A 16,007-nucleotide genomic window follows, 5' to 3' on the forward strand; every position below is an offset into this window, starting at 1 on the left:
TGGTTCAACAGGACTTAGTTTCTTACACGGAAATGATGTTAGAAAAAAAAAAGGGAAGAACATTTTTTTAAAGTAATTTTTAAATCGCAAATGACAGTTTCCTATTGCTCAGTTCAGTTCACTTTTTTAAATTTAAGCAACAACAGTTCTTGGAAAAAGCTTTAACCAACAGAAATTACAAATCCAACCTGCGAGACCATGATGTGGCATCTTTCCGGTCAGTGAGCATCATCTCATAGTAGTTGGTGATGTTCTTCTCAATGAAATGAAAGGTACGGGTGGTTATGGTCTCAGACACCACATCTGGTCTGAAGTTCTGATGACGATTAAAGGCCATGAAGAATGTTATAGCCCACAGATAGTATGTCTCATCATGCTGCTGGGCCCGTTCACGGATCAACCCCTCCTGCTCAAAAAACAAGGTATATGATGGAAAAACTCTTCTAGACAGATATATTTGAGTTTCAGTGATATAGATGTGGTCTTATTCACCTTCACAAGGTACATAAGTCGATTAAAGCAGTTCTCCAAAAAGTCGATACAAAATTCACGCAGGAAGAGCCGTACGTTCAACGCTGAGCGTCGTTGGTTCTCGGAGTCTTGAGCCATCTGTTTGCGTTTAGGTACACGCCTCACGGGCTTACCCACATCATGAGAATAGTTCTTAAACTTCAGATTCAAGACAAAAAAAACATGTTAATAAAACTGTGGTAAAATGTTTTTTTCAATTTTTAAAGTGATACTAACATTGTGAAGTCCTTGGTGAAAAATCACATCTTTTTCCCCAATGGCCTTCAGTCCTTGAATGACATAAGAGCCACGGAAACGAGAGTGCCTGTCAACAAGAGACAAAATTATTGTCTAGTTGGTTTATGTGTGGGAACTATATGAAACAATATGAAATGAAAAGATATACATTTTCAAAACAGTTTCTTAAAGGTGCTGTATGTAAGTTTTGACTATGAAAGCATAAATGAATAACATAACATAATATGTATGCAGATATTTTAGAAACATGATAAGTTAACATATTTGTTTATCTGGAAAACAATGCTACAGTCAGTTATTCTCCTTTGAAAATGTGCGTTCTGGGCCGGAATGTCTGTCTCTGGTTTGTGAAACCCGCCCACTGCCAGTTTACCCAACTGTATTTCGTTACCACAGGTTGCCAGTTGGCGGAAAACATCGCAATTCATTTCATTCATCGTCCAGTGCACTTGTTCTTGTTGGTGTCGTCAATCTGGCAACCTGTGTGCGCGCGTCAAGTCTGAGGACGAGGTGCCGGGTGAAAAAAACCCTCTCCGAAATTTAGAATTTTGACTGCAATACCTAGTTCAACCACTCGGTGTCAATCCTACATACAGCACCTCTAATGATATTAGTTACAGCCTTTAATCAGTGCAACAGAGAAAAAAAAATAGAGATGCACCGATTGACTGGCCAGGGAATGGAATAGGCTATTTTTCTGCATGCTTTGCCTGGAAAGGTGACTGAAATATAGTTGGCAAGAATAGTTCAAACCAAAGCCATTTTTTGATTTTCGCTCTCCACTTCCTGTGCAGTGATGTATCAATGTTCTCTTATTCCCTATGCCATTCGCAGGGCCTTTCAAACTGAACATGTTCACTCTCTTTGGATTGGAATCTCACTTAAAGAGCAGGTTAGGTGGTATTTTAAAGTGTCCTAATATTGAGGAGTCCCCTACAACAGGTTTAAATGCATTGTAATATTCTCAAAATATACATTTAATATTAGAATCTTTTTTAATTATTTCAAAACCGTTCATTCGAAGCAGTTCGGAACTTATGGTCTGTAAACTCCTCCCTTCCATAAGCCTACTCTGCTCTAATTTGTCAGCTGGCCAAGTCTGTGACTGGTCTTTCTGTATACAAATGCAGAAAAAAAATGCCTATTACCATAATACATTTTTTGCTTCGGAGGGTTACTTGTAAACAAAGATTCTATAAGGTTAAAAAAAGGGCATCTATATTACCTTATCACTTCTAGCCCAAGGATAATACAGAAACAGTCGCTCTACCGGAAACTCCATCACAAGCATGACTTGATCAGGACGTTTCTCAATGTGAGTTTAAACTTTGTTTGTGGTACTTTATGTGATGTGACAGAAGTTTTATTGCATTCATTATTATTATTATTATTTACTTTCACGTATGGGAATTGTTAGAATGCCCAGCGAGGTTGAAAACACAGCGTCTTCTTGATATGATGTAAATACACTAACTAGCGGAAGTGTTCGTGGGCAGGTCAGAGTTTTCGCCTTTGGTGGGCAGGCCGGGATTATTTAAACGTAACCGGCAGAAGATTCAAAAATATGACGACTTGTTAAGGCATTTCAGAGTTGACTTTCTTTTAAGAAACAATATCTTTATCATGCAATTTTTTGATTAACAGCTTCACAGACTGTTAACTTTGAAGGACAGCTACTTTAAAAACTGCATAAAAGATTTTTCGAAAAACCATTAGACCAGCTCTAAAGATGGCTGAACAGCCTGTGAAGTCAAATTTGCAATCTACTTACGATCGAATGGAACGCATCTTTCTTAAAAAGTGTTGTGCTCATGTTTATTTAATGAAATCAATGCCCTTTGAAGTTTAATAATAAAGCTGTATAGCAATTCTAGTCATTCCTTTTCACAAATTTACAGTCTCTTGAAATCATAATCAAGACTTGTATCATTAAGACTTTTTATGGCCTTAAATTTAATACAGCTTAAAAAGACTTAAGGACCCATGGAAACATTGTAAAGAACGAGCAACAATCATTGATTCGCTAAAACTGAATTTTATGTGATGTAGAAATAACATTAAATGAAAATAAAATTAGCTATTGCAAAAATAAGAAATCAAATCCCGATAATGACTGATGAAAGCTTTTCAGGATATCTCTGAATGATGCAAAAAAAAAAAGGTTGCTGCTGCATTTTCATTTTAAAATGAAAATGATTTTCATCTACACATGCATTTTTACTGCATTTCAGAAACGTTCTCAGTCCACACTACACACCTGAAAATGCAGGTCACATGATCATTCATGCACATGCAATAACTGATCTATATATGACTGGATCGCTCCTTGCGTTCTAAATTGCCAACAGGCAGTGAAGCCACCGGAAGTATTTGATCTGCCATCTTACTATTCCCTTCCGTCAGAGAGCACCGCTGAATCACCAGGAATTTGCTGTCGTCACCCGATCACCTAAATTAGTCAAATGGGATTAGTTTGTGTTATGTGTAAGTAAATAAATGTTTACTCTGGATGTTATCTGTAATGTTTATGGTCTTTTTGGGCAGGATAAGTGATACATTTAAAATATTTAGGTGGGTGGGTGTGTCTGCTGCGCATTTCCGACACCAGTAACTGATCCAACAAAATAAAACCTATTTCTTTGTGTACATAATTATTCTGAAATTAGTAAACAAAAATATATAGCATTACAATTTTCAAGTAAAATATTGCATGCTAAATTAATAATTTAACCACTATTTATATATATGCATTTCGCAGACACTTAGCGACTTATAGTGCATTCATTTTTTTTTTTTTTTTTTACCTAACGTGTTCCTTGGGAGTCAAACCCATAACCTTCTGCGTTGCTAACACAATGCTCTACTGCTGAGCCACAGGAACACTTTAAAACATTTAAATCGTTACCTGCTTTAAAATGAATGCTGTTAACAAATTCATTGTTGAAACATTTGCAGTTAGTGTCTACTATACAGATAAAAACACTATAACAAAATTATGTGTGTACACAAAGAATAAATCTTTCTTCAGATTTCAGAATGACCACATTGTCATTTGTTTCATTTATGTTGAGGTCGTGTCCATCTGATGTTTATCATGTTCATGATGTTTGCTACTATAATGAACATAGCTTTTTAATATGTAAGGGAAATTCCAGACATTGAAAAAATGTCTAGGGTTTCTGCACTGTAAGAATGTACAGAGATACTTCAGATTTAAAAACACTGACTTGAATGTAGGGATGTGCATTTCAAGCAAAAATAATAATCGATAATCACTGGGGATTATTCGATTAGTAGTCGATAATGACCCCCCTCCAGGGCATGCACTCACACACGCATAAACGCATACCCATAAAAAGAGAGAGAGGGAGAGAGACTATTCAGATTTTCAATCTGTATAATAATAAACTGTTTAATATATTAGAGAAAGGCCTATCCTAACCCAAGCAAATTGATGGTTGTATGATTGATGAAACATTAATATAACATAACCGAATGACAACATTTATTAACATAACAGTCCATCTATTATCAACTGCTCACAAGGCTGTAGGAGCCTATGACATTTCTATTTTTAAAATGAGCATGAACATTCATAACATTTTTTTAAAAGTTTATAGATTAAGATTAGAACAGATTAATTCAGACATGAATATTAGGCTTAAAACACATTACATGCTAAAACACTAATTTGAACATTAATTTTAATGTCTGTATTTATCAAAATAACCTATTTCATATTTTTATTAAAAAAAAATGAGCATGTCCACAGTTCTAGTTATTGGAAGTACCCTCTGACACTGTCTCCCTTCCCTCGCTGGCCTGTAGACTCAGACTCCGGTCTGGTGTTCTGTCAATCTCTGATACCCTGTCAGATTTTGCTACCTTGCATGAAAAAAGTAGGTAGTATTTATAAGGACCCACCAAACTGAAGAGGGGCTTTTAATTGAAACGAGGGAACTAATATAGAGCCTTGCACGGCCCGGCCGTAAATCTTTATTCATTTAATTCAAAAATTACGATTGGAACATTTTATGTTTGTTAAATTCAAGTTTGTTTGTTTTTTGTTTTGTTTTTTTTTGCCTACTGAGCGACCAGCTCAAGACCGTGAGTTGAGCATTTTTGTCAGTTTATCCTTCTCAAAAAAAAAAAAAAAAAGACTTTTGCATTGCTTATAAATATTTCTGCCTTGTATGGTGATTATAATCCACATCAGATCAAGTTATTTCAAACACTCGCTGCTGATTGAAAGTGAGTTTTGAGCTCAACTTATTTTAAAAAAGTGTTTAATGCTGTTGTTATAGCTGTTATCTTTCTGAAATGATCCGCAGCGCTGATGCTCTCTATTTTTATAAAAGCTCCCGAATAAAAATCATTATTATATTTTGATGATATGCTACTTGGAGCTAAACTCTCGATACGAGACGACAGATAAAATATGTTACTAGATAAATACACAATTGTGATAGAGCAGTGGTTTTCAACCTGTGGGTATTGCAGGTGGGCCGCCAATTACTATTAAAATAAATAATATATTTCATATATATAATTAAAAAAAATAAGCTGTAACTATGCTTCCACTATTCGAGCTCACTGATTGGTTTAAGAATAATACGCCAATTTATCTTAGATATTTTTGCTGCATATGCTCAACAAATTCAAACATGCATAAATGGCTGTCAATAGGCTCAACATAAATGGCTGTCAACATGTTTCCTCCTGACTGCTTGCTCCGCTGACTGTCTACCTGCTGCTGAGCTCTGCCTGGATCTGGTTTTCCCGTTTTGCTGAGCGGTGCCAGCCCGAGTTATTTTCTGTTCATTGCCAGTTCATTCTAGGGCTGTGTGATTAATAGAAATCATCATAAAATAACGATTTGAGCGTGCACGATTTCTAAATCGCTTTATAGCATAATTTTCCGCGGCCCTGACCTCCCGCAGTATGCTATCCGATCCAATCAGAATGCAGCGCCTAGCGTGAGAACAGAACAGACTGGGCATATGCCTAACTCCAGGTTCACACACCGTCTGTGATGCGCCTTTTTTCCGAGCCCATGTTAACGGATCAGAGCGTTCACACTGCACGCGGTAAAAGGCTAGAAATAAAAACATCTGAAAATAATTAATATCTAGCACACGAGCATAGAGAGAGTTGTGAGTTTAAGTGAGAGGAGACACGTTTTAAGTGAGCACACTCTCTGCGCGAGAGCAGCATGTATCTGAGCAAGCACGTCTGGAAATCTGCGTGTGACCGGAGAGATTCGCGCTCGTGCATTATTTTAATGTGCTTTCGCGTTACAATAATGCGCTCTCTATGCTGCTTCTGCATTGCATACACATACAGTCGTGGCCAAAGGTTTTGAGAATTACATAAATCAACAATTTATAGGATCATCAAGAACTTCAAGGAAAGAGGTTCAATTCTTGTAAAGAAGGCTTCAGGGCGTCCAAGAAAGTCCAGCAAGCGCCAGGATCGTCTCCTAAAGAGGATTCAGCTGCGGGATCGGAGTGCCACCAGTGCAGAGCTTGCTCAGGAATGGCAGCAGGCAGGTGTGAGCGCATATGCGCGCACAGTGAGGCGAAGACTTTTGGAAGATGGCCTGGTGTCAAGAAGGGCAGCAAAGAAGCCACTTCTCTCCAAAAAAAACATCAGGGACAGATTGATCTTCGGCAGAAAGTATAGTGAATGGACTGCTGAGGACTGGGGCAAAGTCATATTCTCAGATGAAGCCTCTTTCCGATTGTTTGGGGCATCTGGAAAAAAGGCTTGTCCGGAGAAGAAAAGGTGAGCGCTACCATCGGTCCTGTGTCATGCCAACAGTAAAGCATCCTGACACCATTCATGTGTGGGGTTGCTTCTCATCAAAGGGAGTGGGCTCACTCACAGTTCTGCCCAAAAACACAACCATAAATAAAGAATGGTACCAAAACACCCTCCAACAGCAACTTCTTCCAACAATCCAACAACAGTTTGGTGAAGAACAATGCATTTTCCAGCACGATGGAGCACCGTGCCATAAGGCAAAAGTGATAACTAAGTGTCTCGGGGACCAGAATGTTGAAATTTTGGGTCCATGGCCTGGAAACTCCCCAGATCTTAAAAAAAAAGTGAAGTGACATTCAGCCAAGTATGGTGACCCATACTCAGAATTTGTGCTCTGCATTTAACCCATCCGAAGTGCACACACACAGAGCAGTGAACACACACACACACACTGTGAACACACACCCCGGAGCAGTGGGCAGCCATTTATGCTGCGGCGCCCGGGGAGCAGTTGGGGGTTCGGTGCCTTGCTTAAGGGCACCTAAGTCGTGGTATTGAAGGTGGAGAGAGAACTGTACATGCACTCCCCCCACCTACAATTCCTGCCGGCCCGGGACTCGAACTCATAACCTTTCGATTGGGAGTCCGACTCTCTAACCATTAGGCCACGACTTCCCCTAATTAACCCCATTGAGAACTTGTGGTCAATCCTTTAAGAGGCGGGTGGACAAACAAAAACCCACTAATTCTGACAAACTCCAAGAAGTGATTATAAAAGAAGTTGATTGAGAGCATGCCCAGTCGATTTGCAGAGGTCCTGAAAAAGAAGGGCCAACACTGCAAATACTGACTCTTTGCATAAATGTCATGTAATTGTCGATAAAAGCCTTGGAAACATATAAAAGTGCTTGTAATTATATTTCAGTACATCACAGAAACAACTGAAACAAAGATCTAAAAGCAGTTCCCTTTCGATACTTCACTCATACTGCGTATGGGGGAAAAGCTCATTTTTTTCTTGATACTGAAGCCTTTTTTCAATAACGCAGTGCAACTGCACTGCCATTGGTTTAATCTGTAAACTTTTTTAAACCAATGACAGCGCTGCGTAGCTGCGTGAGCCTGTGGCGATGCAGCGCGCCAAAGCCCGCCAAAATGGGCGGGGCGAATGGCTATATAAGCAGGCAATCGCCAGAGGAAATCAGATCTTACTCCTTCAGCGACGACTTCACTTCGCTGGATCGTTGCTGAACGCCTTCGCCTGGAATGAGCTCTCGCCGTCGAAGAGGCACCGCAGCGGACCAGCTGAGACCACCGACTGGCTGCAGTGCACATGCAGAGCCCCTCTGCATGATGACGAAGGCCATGGTGAGTGTGTTTTCTGCCTGGGAAAACCCCACGCCGAGGCTGCACTCACTGAGACTTCATGCTGCTTTTGTGAGAGCATGAGTCTCGCCTCTCTGCGCTCGCGGATTGCTTTCTTTAATGAAAGAAATATTTTAATGTGCATAATTAAGTGTGAAAATAACTGAAGGATATACAGTTAAACCAACAATTATTCAAAGACCAGATGTTTTTTTTTCACTGGGTGCAGGACACTAGTGTTGTCAAAAGACCCGCTACTTTGGTACCAAGTCGGTACTAAAAAAATTTAAATGTGACGGTACCAGGTTTCTTTAATTACCGGTAGTACCGAGGTCCCGTTCAAACCCGGTTGAGCGCTATGATTTCCGCGAAGCAGAAAACGAGGACGGAATCTCAAAATCCAGTCATGAAAATGAAACTTACATTTTAATATGGACAGTCATGGAATTTGTCAAAGTTAGCATAAATTAATCAAATCAAATCTCCATATGGACCAGTATCTGTAAATGTTAAGCCGCAAAAGTTGTTTGAAATATGAATCCGTGTTCTGCGCGTCTCTGTGTGAATTAATGAATGGCAGAGACGTGCGGGTTTGTTTACTACATAGACTGAAGCGTATGACGCTTGCATTAATTTCAGCATCTGAGCTTCAGAGTTCTCTCGCCATCAAGCGATCTAAACTTTTCAGTTCATCTCAATGGACGCACAGTGCACCTGTATTTGATGCTCTGTAAACTCTTTGTGAAGGCGCACAAGCTAGCGCTGTTTCTCACACATGCAAAGAGAGAGAGAGAGCGAGAGTCTTACCACGCTGAATCGACACGCTATATGAAAACTATTCTTTGTTGTCTTCTGTCAAAATAATGGAGTTCATTTAGAATTATTAACTGAACGAGTCAGTCTATTGTTCGTTATCTGGCTCGGCTCGGTGTTTATCTTCAGTTCTCTCTTCACAGCAGTTCAGTCAGTGTACTGTTTGAGTGCATGCATTACTCCGGGATATTGGGTTTGTTTGAACTCAGAGGGAGTGTCAGCCACATTAAAAAAGTTAACAGCTTAAGTCATTTGTGGATTAATGTGTATTAGAGATGCGAACCGTTTAAAACGATTCAGTTCGATTTGGTGAATTGAATGATTCGTTAGCGAACCGGATATCCAGACTGCTTTGTTTTGAACTCTCTCTCACAACAGACACGGAAGAGAAGACAATGCTGAATAATGTCGTCGTTTTTGCTATTTTTGGACCAAAATGTATTTTCGATGCTTCAAAAAAATTCTAACCGACCCTCTGATGTCACATGGACTACTTTGATGATGTTTTTCTTACCTTTCTGGACATGGACAGTATACCGTACACACAGCTTTAATGGAGGGATTGAGAGCTCTCGGACTAAATCTAAAATATCTTAAACTGTGTTCCAAAGATAAACGGAGGTCTTACGGGTTTGGAACAACCTGAGGGTAAGTTATAAATTACATTATAAATTACAACAATTTTGCTATCTGGGTGAACTAACCCTTTAAAGTTAGAGGGTCAAATAAAGATGGAAGAGATGTGTTTTAAGCCAAAAATTTGGGACCAAAAATTATTTAGACCAAGTCTGGTGAATAAATTGAAGTTCAGGTTTGCATGAACCTGGAAGACAGCATGCCTAGGAGGACTACAGGCAGTCATTAAGGCTAAGGGTTGCCCGATTAAGTATTGATAGTTATTGATAGTAAATACTGTCAAGATACCAGCTGTCTGAATAATTTTTAGTTAATTGTAATCCATTACATACCTTTCTATCAAAGTTATCTAACATTATCAATATTAATTTGCTCTGACACAGTAAAACTATGAGTTCTTGTCATGTTTTATTACCATCTTCTAAACTACCGTATTTTCCGCACTATAAGGCACACTTAAAAGCCTTTAATTTTCTCAAAAAACGACAGTGCGCCTTATAATCCGGTGCCCCTTATAGTGCAGAAAATACGGTATACAGAATATACAGTTATAATGTGAAGTGTTGAAGGGAGTGGTCAAAAATATTGGTATTTCGATAAATATCGATACTCAAATATCTGAACGATACCAATACTAATTTCTCTAAGTATCGATACACCGATACTAGCCAAGCTGTCACTTTCACGTCTCTCCAAAGGCACCTTGACAAACACCACACGTGCCCGCAGTGCCCGTCTCCTCCTCATTCGCGCTGGTTAAACAGCAAAAGTGAATAGAAAGATAGCGAGTGCGGCACTCCCGTGACCAGCTTTGGTTGATAAAGAACAAAGCAGTTCTCAATGGACGCGCAGTGCACCTGTGTTTTATGTACTGTGAGCTCTAGTGTGAAGGTGCACGACTCGCTGTCACTTTCTCTCACACGCGCAAAGTATGAGAGAGAGAGAAAGAGTGAGCAAACCTTATATACACTCACCTAAAGAATTATTAGGAGCACCATACTAATACTTTGTTCGACCCCCTTTCGCCTTCAGAAATGCCTTCTATGCGGCATTGATTCAACAAGGTGCTGAAAGCATTCTTTAGAAATTTTGGTCCATATTGATAGCATAGCATCTTGCAGTTGATGGAGATTTGTGGGATGCACATCCAGGGCATGAAGCTTCCATTCCACCACATCCCAAAGATGCTCTATTGGGTTGAGATCTGGTGACTGTGGGGGCCATTTTAATACAGTGAACTCATTGTCATGTTCAAGAAACCAATTTGAAATGATTCGAGCTTTGTGACATGGTGCATTATCCTGCTGGAAGTAGCCATCAGAGGATGGGTACATGGTGGTCATAAAGGGATGGGCATGGTCAGAAACAATGCTCAGGTAGGCCGTGGCATTTAAACGATGCCCATTTGGCACGAAGGGGCCTAAAGTGTGCCAAGAAAACATCCCCCACACCATTACACCACCACCACCAGCCTGCACAGTGGTAACAAGGCACCGTAGCCTCTTTTTCCTATTTGTAGTGGAGATGAGTGGTACCCAGTGGGGTCTTCTGCTGTTGTAGCCCATCCGCCTCAAGGTTGTGGGTGTTGTGGCTTCACAAATGCTTTGCTGCATACCTTGGTTGTAACGAGTGTTTAGTTCATTTTAATAAATTTCTTTATTGGTTATTAATATTCTTTAATCCATTACTTTTCTTATTAGTAGAATTCGTATTATTATTACTATTATTATTATTATTATTATTATCCTTAAACGGTATTATTGTTAGTTTTTCCCCTTTTTTTTTTACAGAAACACTGAATGATCAACAAAGCATCACCACCAGTCCTAAATTCAGTTAAAATGTCTATGCATGGTTACCAAGTTGTAATAATTACTAAAGTTCTATCATTAAATAATACCTGATTATCCAGATATCATATTATAATGCTTGACTGACTGATGTCAACAGTGTACTTTCAGGTATTTAAAAAGCGGTGCCATTTTAAAAACATATATACTATATATGCTATATATTTATATGTTGTTATATATATCTTTAAAAAAAATATTGTGGCAGTTTTTTTCTCTCTGTGGTATCGAAAATCGATATCTTTCAAGGTATCGTATCGAAGTTTGAAATTCCAGTATCGTGACAACACTAGTAGAAGGCGTCTGAATACATTTTGGTTTGACTGTATATATTTAATAAATTAAGTCAACCAGCTAAAATTATACATACTCTTGGTTACTGTTCCCAATATTTAAAAAAAAACTACAAATGCGATAAAAATATAGGTATCGGTACTCCGTATCGGCAAGTACCAATAAAATAAAAGAATCAGTCTGGGCGAGTACTGGAAAAAGTGGTATCGGTGCATCCCTAATAGCAACTGATATATAACTTAATCCACGATCTTGAACCATACCCAACATGATTACATTCTCTCACCTGGCACCTCTCAATAGCGTGCGGCTGCGTTTTTCTGCCAGTTCTTTTTGTCTAAGTAACTCCAGCTCCTGCATGTCTTTCTGTTTCTCCTGGGCTGAACGCATCTGTCCTGCATTCACCAAAAGCTCAGAAGTCTGAAAAAGTCATGTCAAAAACAACATACAGCTGATTATTAGATGGAAAGTTTCACACTTCCTGATTTTTTTTTGTAATTCTTTAAAATGTATTAAACTTGCAATCATAAAGGAACAGTTCACCCCAAAATTAAAACGTATTCACTCTCATGCCAACGCAGATGACTTTATCACTGACTTTCTTCAGCAACACACATTTTTAGAATAATATTTCAGCTCTGTAGGTCCATAAAGTGCAAGTGAATGGTTACCAACCTTTCCTAAAAAACACTTCCTAGCACCATCTGCACGAGTCAAACCATAGAATGTGTATTTTGAAATCACTGTGCATAAAGGATACATCGAAAAAAAGAAAAAGGAGCTACAGTGAAAAAGGAGTTCTTCAAAAGCCACTTGAGTCGTATGTACAGGGTTCGTACAGAAACAGCAAAATGAAATTCCAGGACTTAAGGACTTTAACCTGTTAGCCTGCACCAGAATGCCCGCGTCCTCAACACCCCTCAACTCGCATGTGTCAGTGTTTACGAATAGATTATATGAAACGGGACAAATTTAATCTTGACAAACTATATATCATTATAAAGATCAAAGCCTCAAGCATCGACGACAGATCACCGTTTTTCAATGGAAAGCTTATAAAGACTCTATTTTCTACATTTGTGTAAGCAGTACACATCAAAACATGAATAATGGAAACGCATTACATACCAGATTCGTCGTAATAACGAGTCATAAACACATCCACAGCTGTAAATCCCGGTTTAGTTAGAAAGGTAAGGGTCCACCGAATGACATCTCATGGAGCACAATTGGTCCAACGAAGCAATAACGTTGTAATATGTAATAATTCATTTGTTTAAGTTTCAGTTCTTCAGCAACAGAACTGTTTGTGTCCGTTATGGAATAACTCATGCTCAGAAAATGCGTCTTGGTAGTAAAAACACGGCATGGTTTTGCAGCGTACAGTGTCACAAACAGAATGAGACGATCCACAAAAACAAAAGTGAATGAAAGATAGGTGAAAGAGTATATTTGAATTCTGGCGCTCTCTCGCTGACGGCTCGTGACGCACTCTGACGCACCTGTCAGCTGATGGAGGCGGAACTTATAGCGATCGCCTTTTTCTTTGTTTGTTTTATTTTTCAATAGTTTTTATATATGTGAGAATGTGTTCTATGTTGAATGTGAATGTATCTGCATGATTACCATATGTTTGAGTGCAAATCTGCGTGCTATTACTGTATGATCACGGCTATCAAATTTAACGTGCATATGAATAGAGAAGTGGATTATTTACTTTATGGTGCATTTGTTTTATTACCATCTGTATAAGTGGGCATCAGCACATCAGCACTTATTTGCATTGTAATTCATTGTAAATGCTGCATTTCTAGCAATCTCAGGATTTTCTGTAATTGGCATACAAAGTTAAATCTTTTTTTATTTTTCTTATTCTTATTTTTCTTAAATTATTCTTATTGTATTTTTCTTGTGCTCAAGTAAATCACTTATATGATGTCTAAGCTTCTGTCTAGTGTTTTACAATTGAAAAAAAAACTATGCAGTGGTATGTTTTATAACTAAATAGTTTGTAGAAGCCTTCTATACTGTTGCTAAAATATATATATATTTGGGGGGGTGGGGGGGGGTTCTAGAATTATTTGCAGGAGTCTCATTTTTCATGATATCTTATTCAGATTTAAATAGAAACTCATGAGACATGACTTTCAACCCATTACTTTTCTAGATAGCTCCAGGACTGATTTCATGTATCTTTATATCAAATAAAAAAATATTTAAGTGTGGTAAAAAAAAAGTCGGTTCTGGAGTGCTGCTGTCCTGCAGAGTTTAGTTCTAACCCTAATCAAACACACCTGAACAAGCTAATCAAGGTCTTCAGAATTACTAAGGCTACAGACAAGTAAGGTTTTTTTCAGGGTTGGAGCTAAACTCTGCAAGACATCGGCAATCCAGGACCGACGTTGCCTACCACTTAATATCTTAATATTATTTTTAAGAAATTTTCAAATGACAAAATATTTGTCTTTTAATTGCAAAAAGCAAAACAATGTAGTTGTATCTTGAAGCATTTACCTAATTTAGCGCCGTAACTAATGATTATTAAGAAATAATAATAATAATAATAATTATCTGCTGATAATTTTTGACAGAGTAATGTGATTTTTCTTTTTTTTTTAATAAAAATAGATCCAAGTAAAAAACAGGCTTTATATTGACTACATTTATATATTAAACTAACGATTAGAAAATAATTGGTTCAAATAAAGTATCAAAACCAAGTAATCACATGGATTTATTGAACATCACTGTTAAAATATGTAATATGCATATAAAAAAATATTATAAACATAACCTACTTATGTACATTATGCATTATAACAAATATCTGCAGACAACACCGACGGCCTGGTGATGCAACATTTAAATCAATGTAATTTTAAATATTTGGCCACATGCAAACTCTGAGATTGGGTTTGAACTTTTATTTTGAAATCGCTATGTACAACAAGTCACATAGGCTTAAAAGAAATGTGTTGATGTACTTTACAAACTTGTAAATGATAACAGTGCAACACAAAGCACCTCCGACTTTATTTGTGTTCCCAAATTAAACCCCAAAAAACAGCACATGCAATAAGACCGAATAATATAATGCAAGCACTATCAAAGGTATCATCGGAATATAAACTTTTTACTGATATCATGAGACAATATCTTTTCACCTCAAGGATTAGTATCGCGAGATCTCGTCCACTGCCAGGAGAAATGTTTTTGTATTTATATCAGATGCACTGCATCGTTAATTTTGCAAGAAAGCAACCGTTTTTATCAAAAACAAAAATTAACACTAATTCTTTTTACACTGCCTTTTAAACATTCAAGTACTTTTCATGTACCTTTTCATAAATGTGTCTGTTTTCAGGGGTTTTCCAGGACTTAAATTTCAAAAAGTCAAATTCAAGTATTTTAAGCACCTTGGGCCGGTTACAACTGCTAGACGTAAACCTGGTTGTAAGACTAGGCTGGACATAAAACGCTATTTAAGTCATGCATATAATTTACACCCATTGCACCATCTTGGCGTAGTGCTATGTCTGGCACTAAATCTTACGCCTAAGCCAGAGAAAAGTCACGATTTGTTAGGACATTATTTGTGTTTTGAATTCATGTCTGTTAGTTCATTATTACTGCAGACTTGAACTTTATAGTCTTTTCGGGCAGGATAAGCGATATCAATCATGAAGCTCACTGTAGACTATAGCCTACCAAGTGCGCCCGCGTACACAGACTACATTGTAATCATTCGCCATCATGTCAGTTGTGTGGAATTATTTCGAAATCTGTGCTTAGGACATGCGTAGCCATTCAGCACTGGAAGTGCAGAGCTACACGTCTGAGGCACAGATAGCAGGAAGCGAACAGCCGACTGCACAAAATAAGAGTCCCTTTCCTGTGTTGACTGAAGCTGTGCGAGTGTACTGTACCTGTCCGCGCCCCGCACAAGTGGAGACAATGCAGGGACAAAACTTAATTTTTTTTTTTTGTAAAGTAGAACTTGAAAAGCCAGAAGTAAACGTCAGTTATTTATATGAAGTCAACGGTAGTTCTTTATAGGATTCTTATTTTTATTTTACCTTAAAATTGCATCGACTTAATTTGATTTAAAAATCACTTGCTGTAGCACACTTGAAGTGTTTCATTCATCCAATGAAAAAAATTAGGGTAATGATTCACATCTATATTTTTGTGTATATATATTTTTCATTGGCTCAAGTAAAAAAAAATAGATGTGAATCAATACCCTATTTTTTTTTTTTAATTGGATGTATGAAATACTTTGCATCTTTGTTTTATTCAAACCAACATTATCCTATTTTAACATTTTGGAATAATTTATTCATATAGAATACTTTTATTTAGTCTCACTGGTAAAGACCTTTTTTTAAACCAAATTTAAAAACTAAAAGAAATACTGAATGCTGATTAAGAAACCTCTTATTGAATGTGTGTTGATTGTGTTGTTTGGATTGTACAACTATGCAGTTATTGCCTTTAATTTCAAATGGTTACAGTTAA

General features: G+C 37.8%; 1 protein-coding gene across 1 annotated transcript in view; it reads right to left on the reverse strand.

Annotated features, from left to right (window-relative positions):
• The window catches only part of timeless (timeless circadian clock), a 150,651-nt gene that overhangs the window by 69,655 nt on the left and 64,989 nt on the right, over positions 1 to 16,007 (reverse strand). The window contains exons 8-11 of the mRNA XM_059529031.1: positions 11,776 to 11,909; positions 748 to 835; positions 493 to 669; positions 189 to 406 (exon numbers count right to left, since the gene is read on the reverse strand). Of these exons, the coding sequence (XP_059385014.1) occupies positions 189 to 406; positions 493 to 669; positions 748 to 835; positions 11,776 to 11,909 (617 nt within the window). The remainder of the gene's footprint in view (positions 1 to 188; positions 407 to 492; positions 670 to 747; positions 836 to 11,775; positions 11,910 to 16,007) is intronic.

This window comes from Carassius carassius, chromosome 38 (genome assembly GCF_963082965.1).
Source record: "Carassius carassius chromosome 38, fCarCar2.1, whole genome shotgun sequence".
Classification (NCBI taxonomy): domain Eukaryota; kingdom Metazoa; phylum Chordata; class Actinopteri; order Cypriniformes; family Cyprinidae; genus Carassius; species Carassius carassius.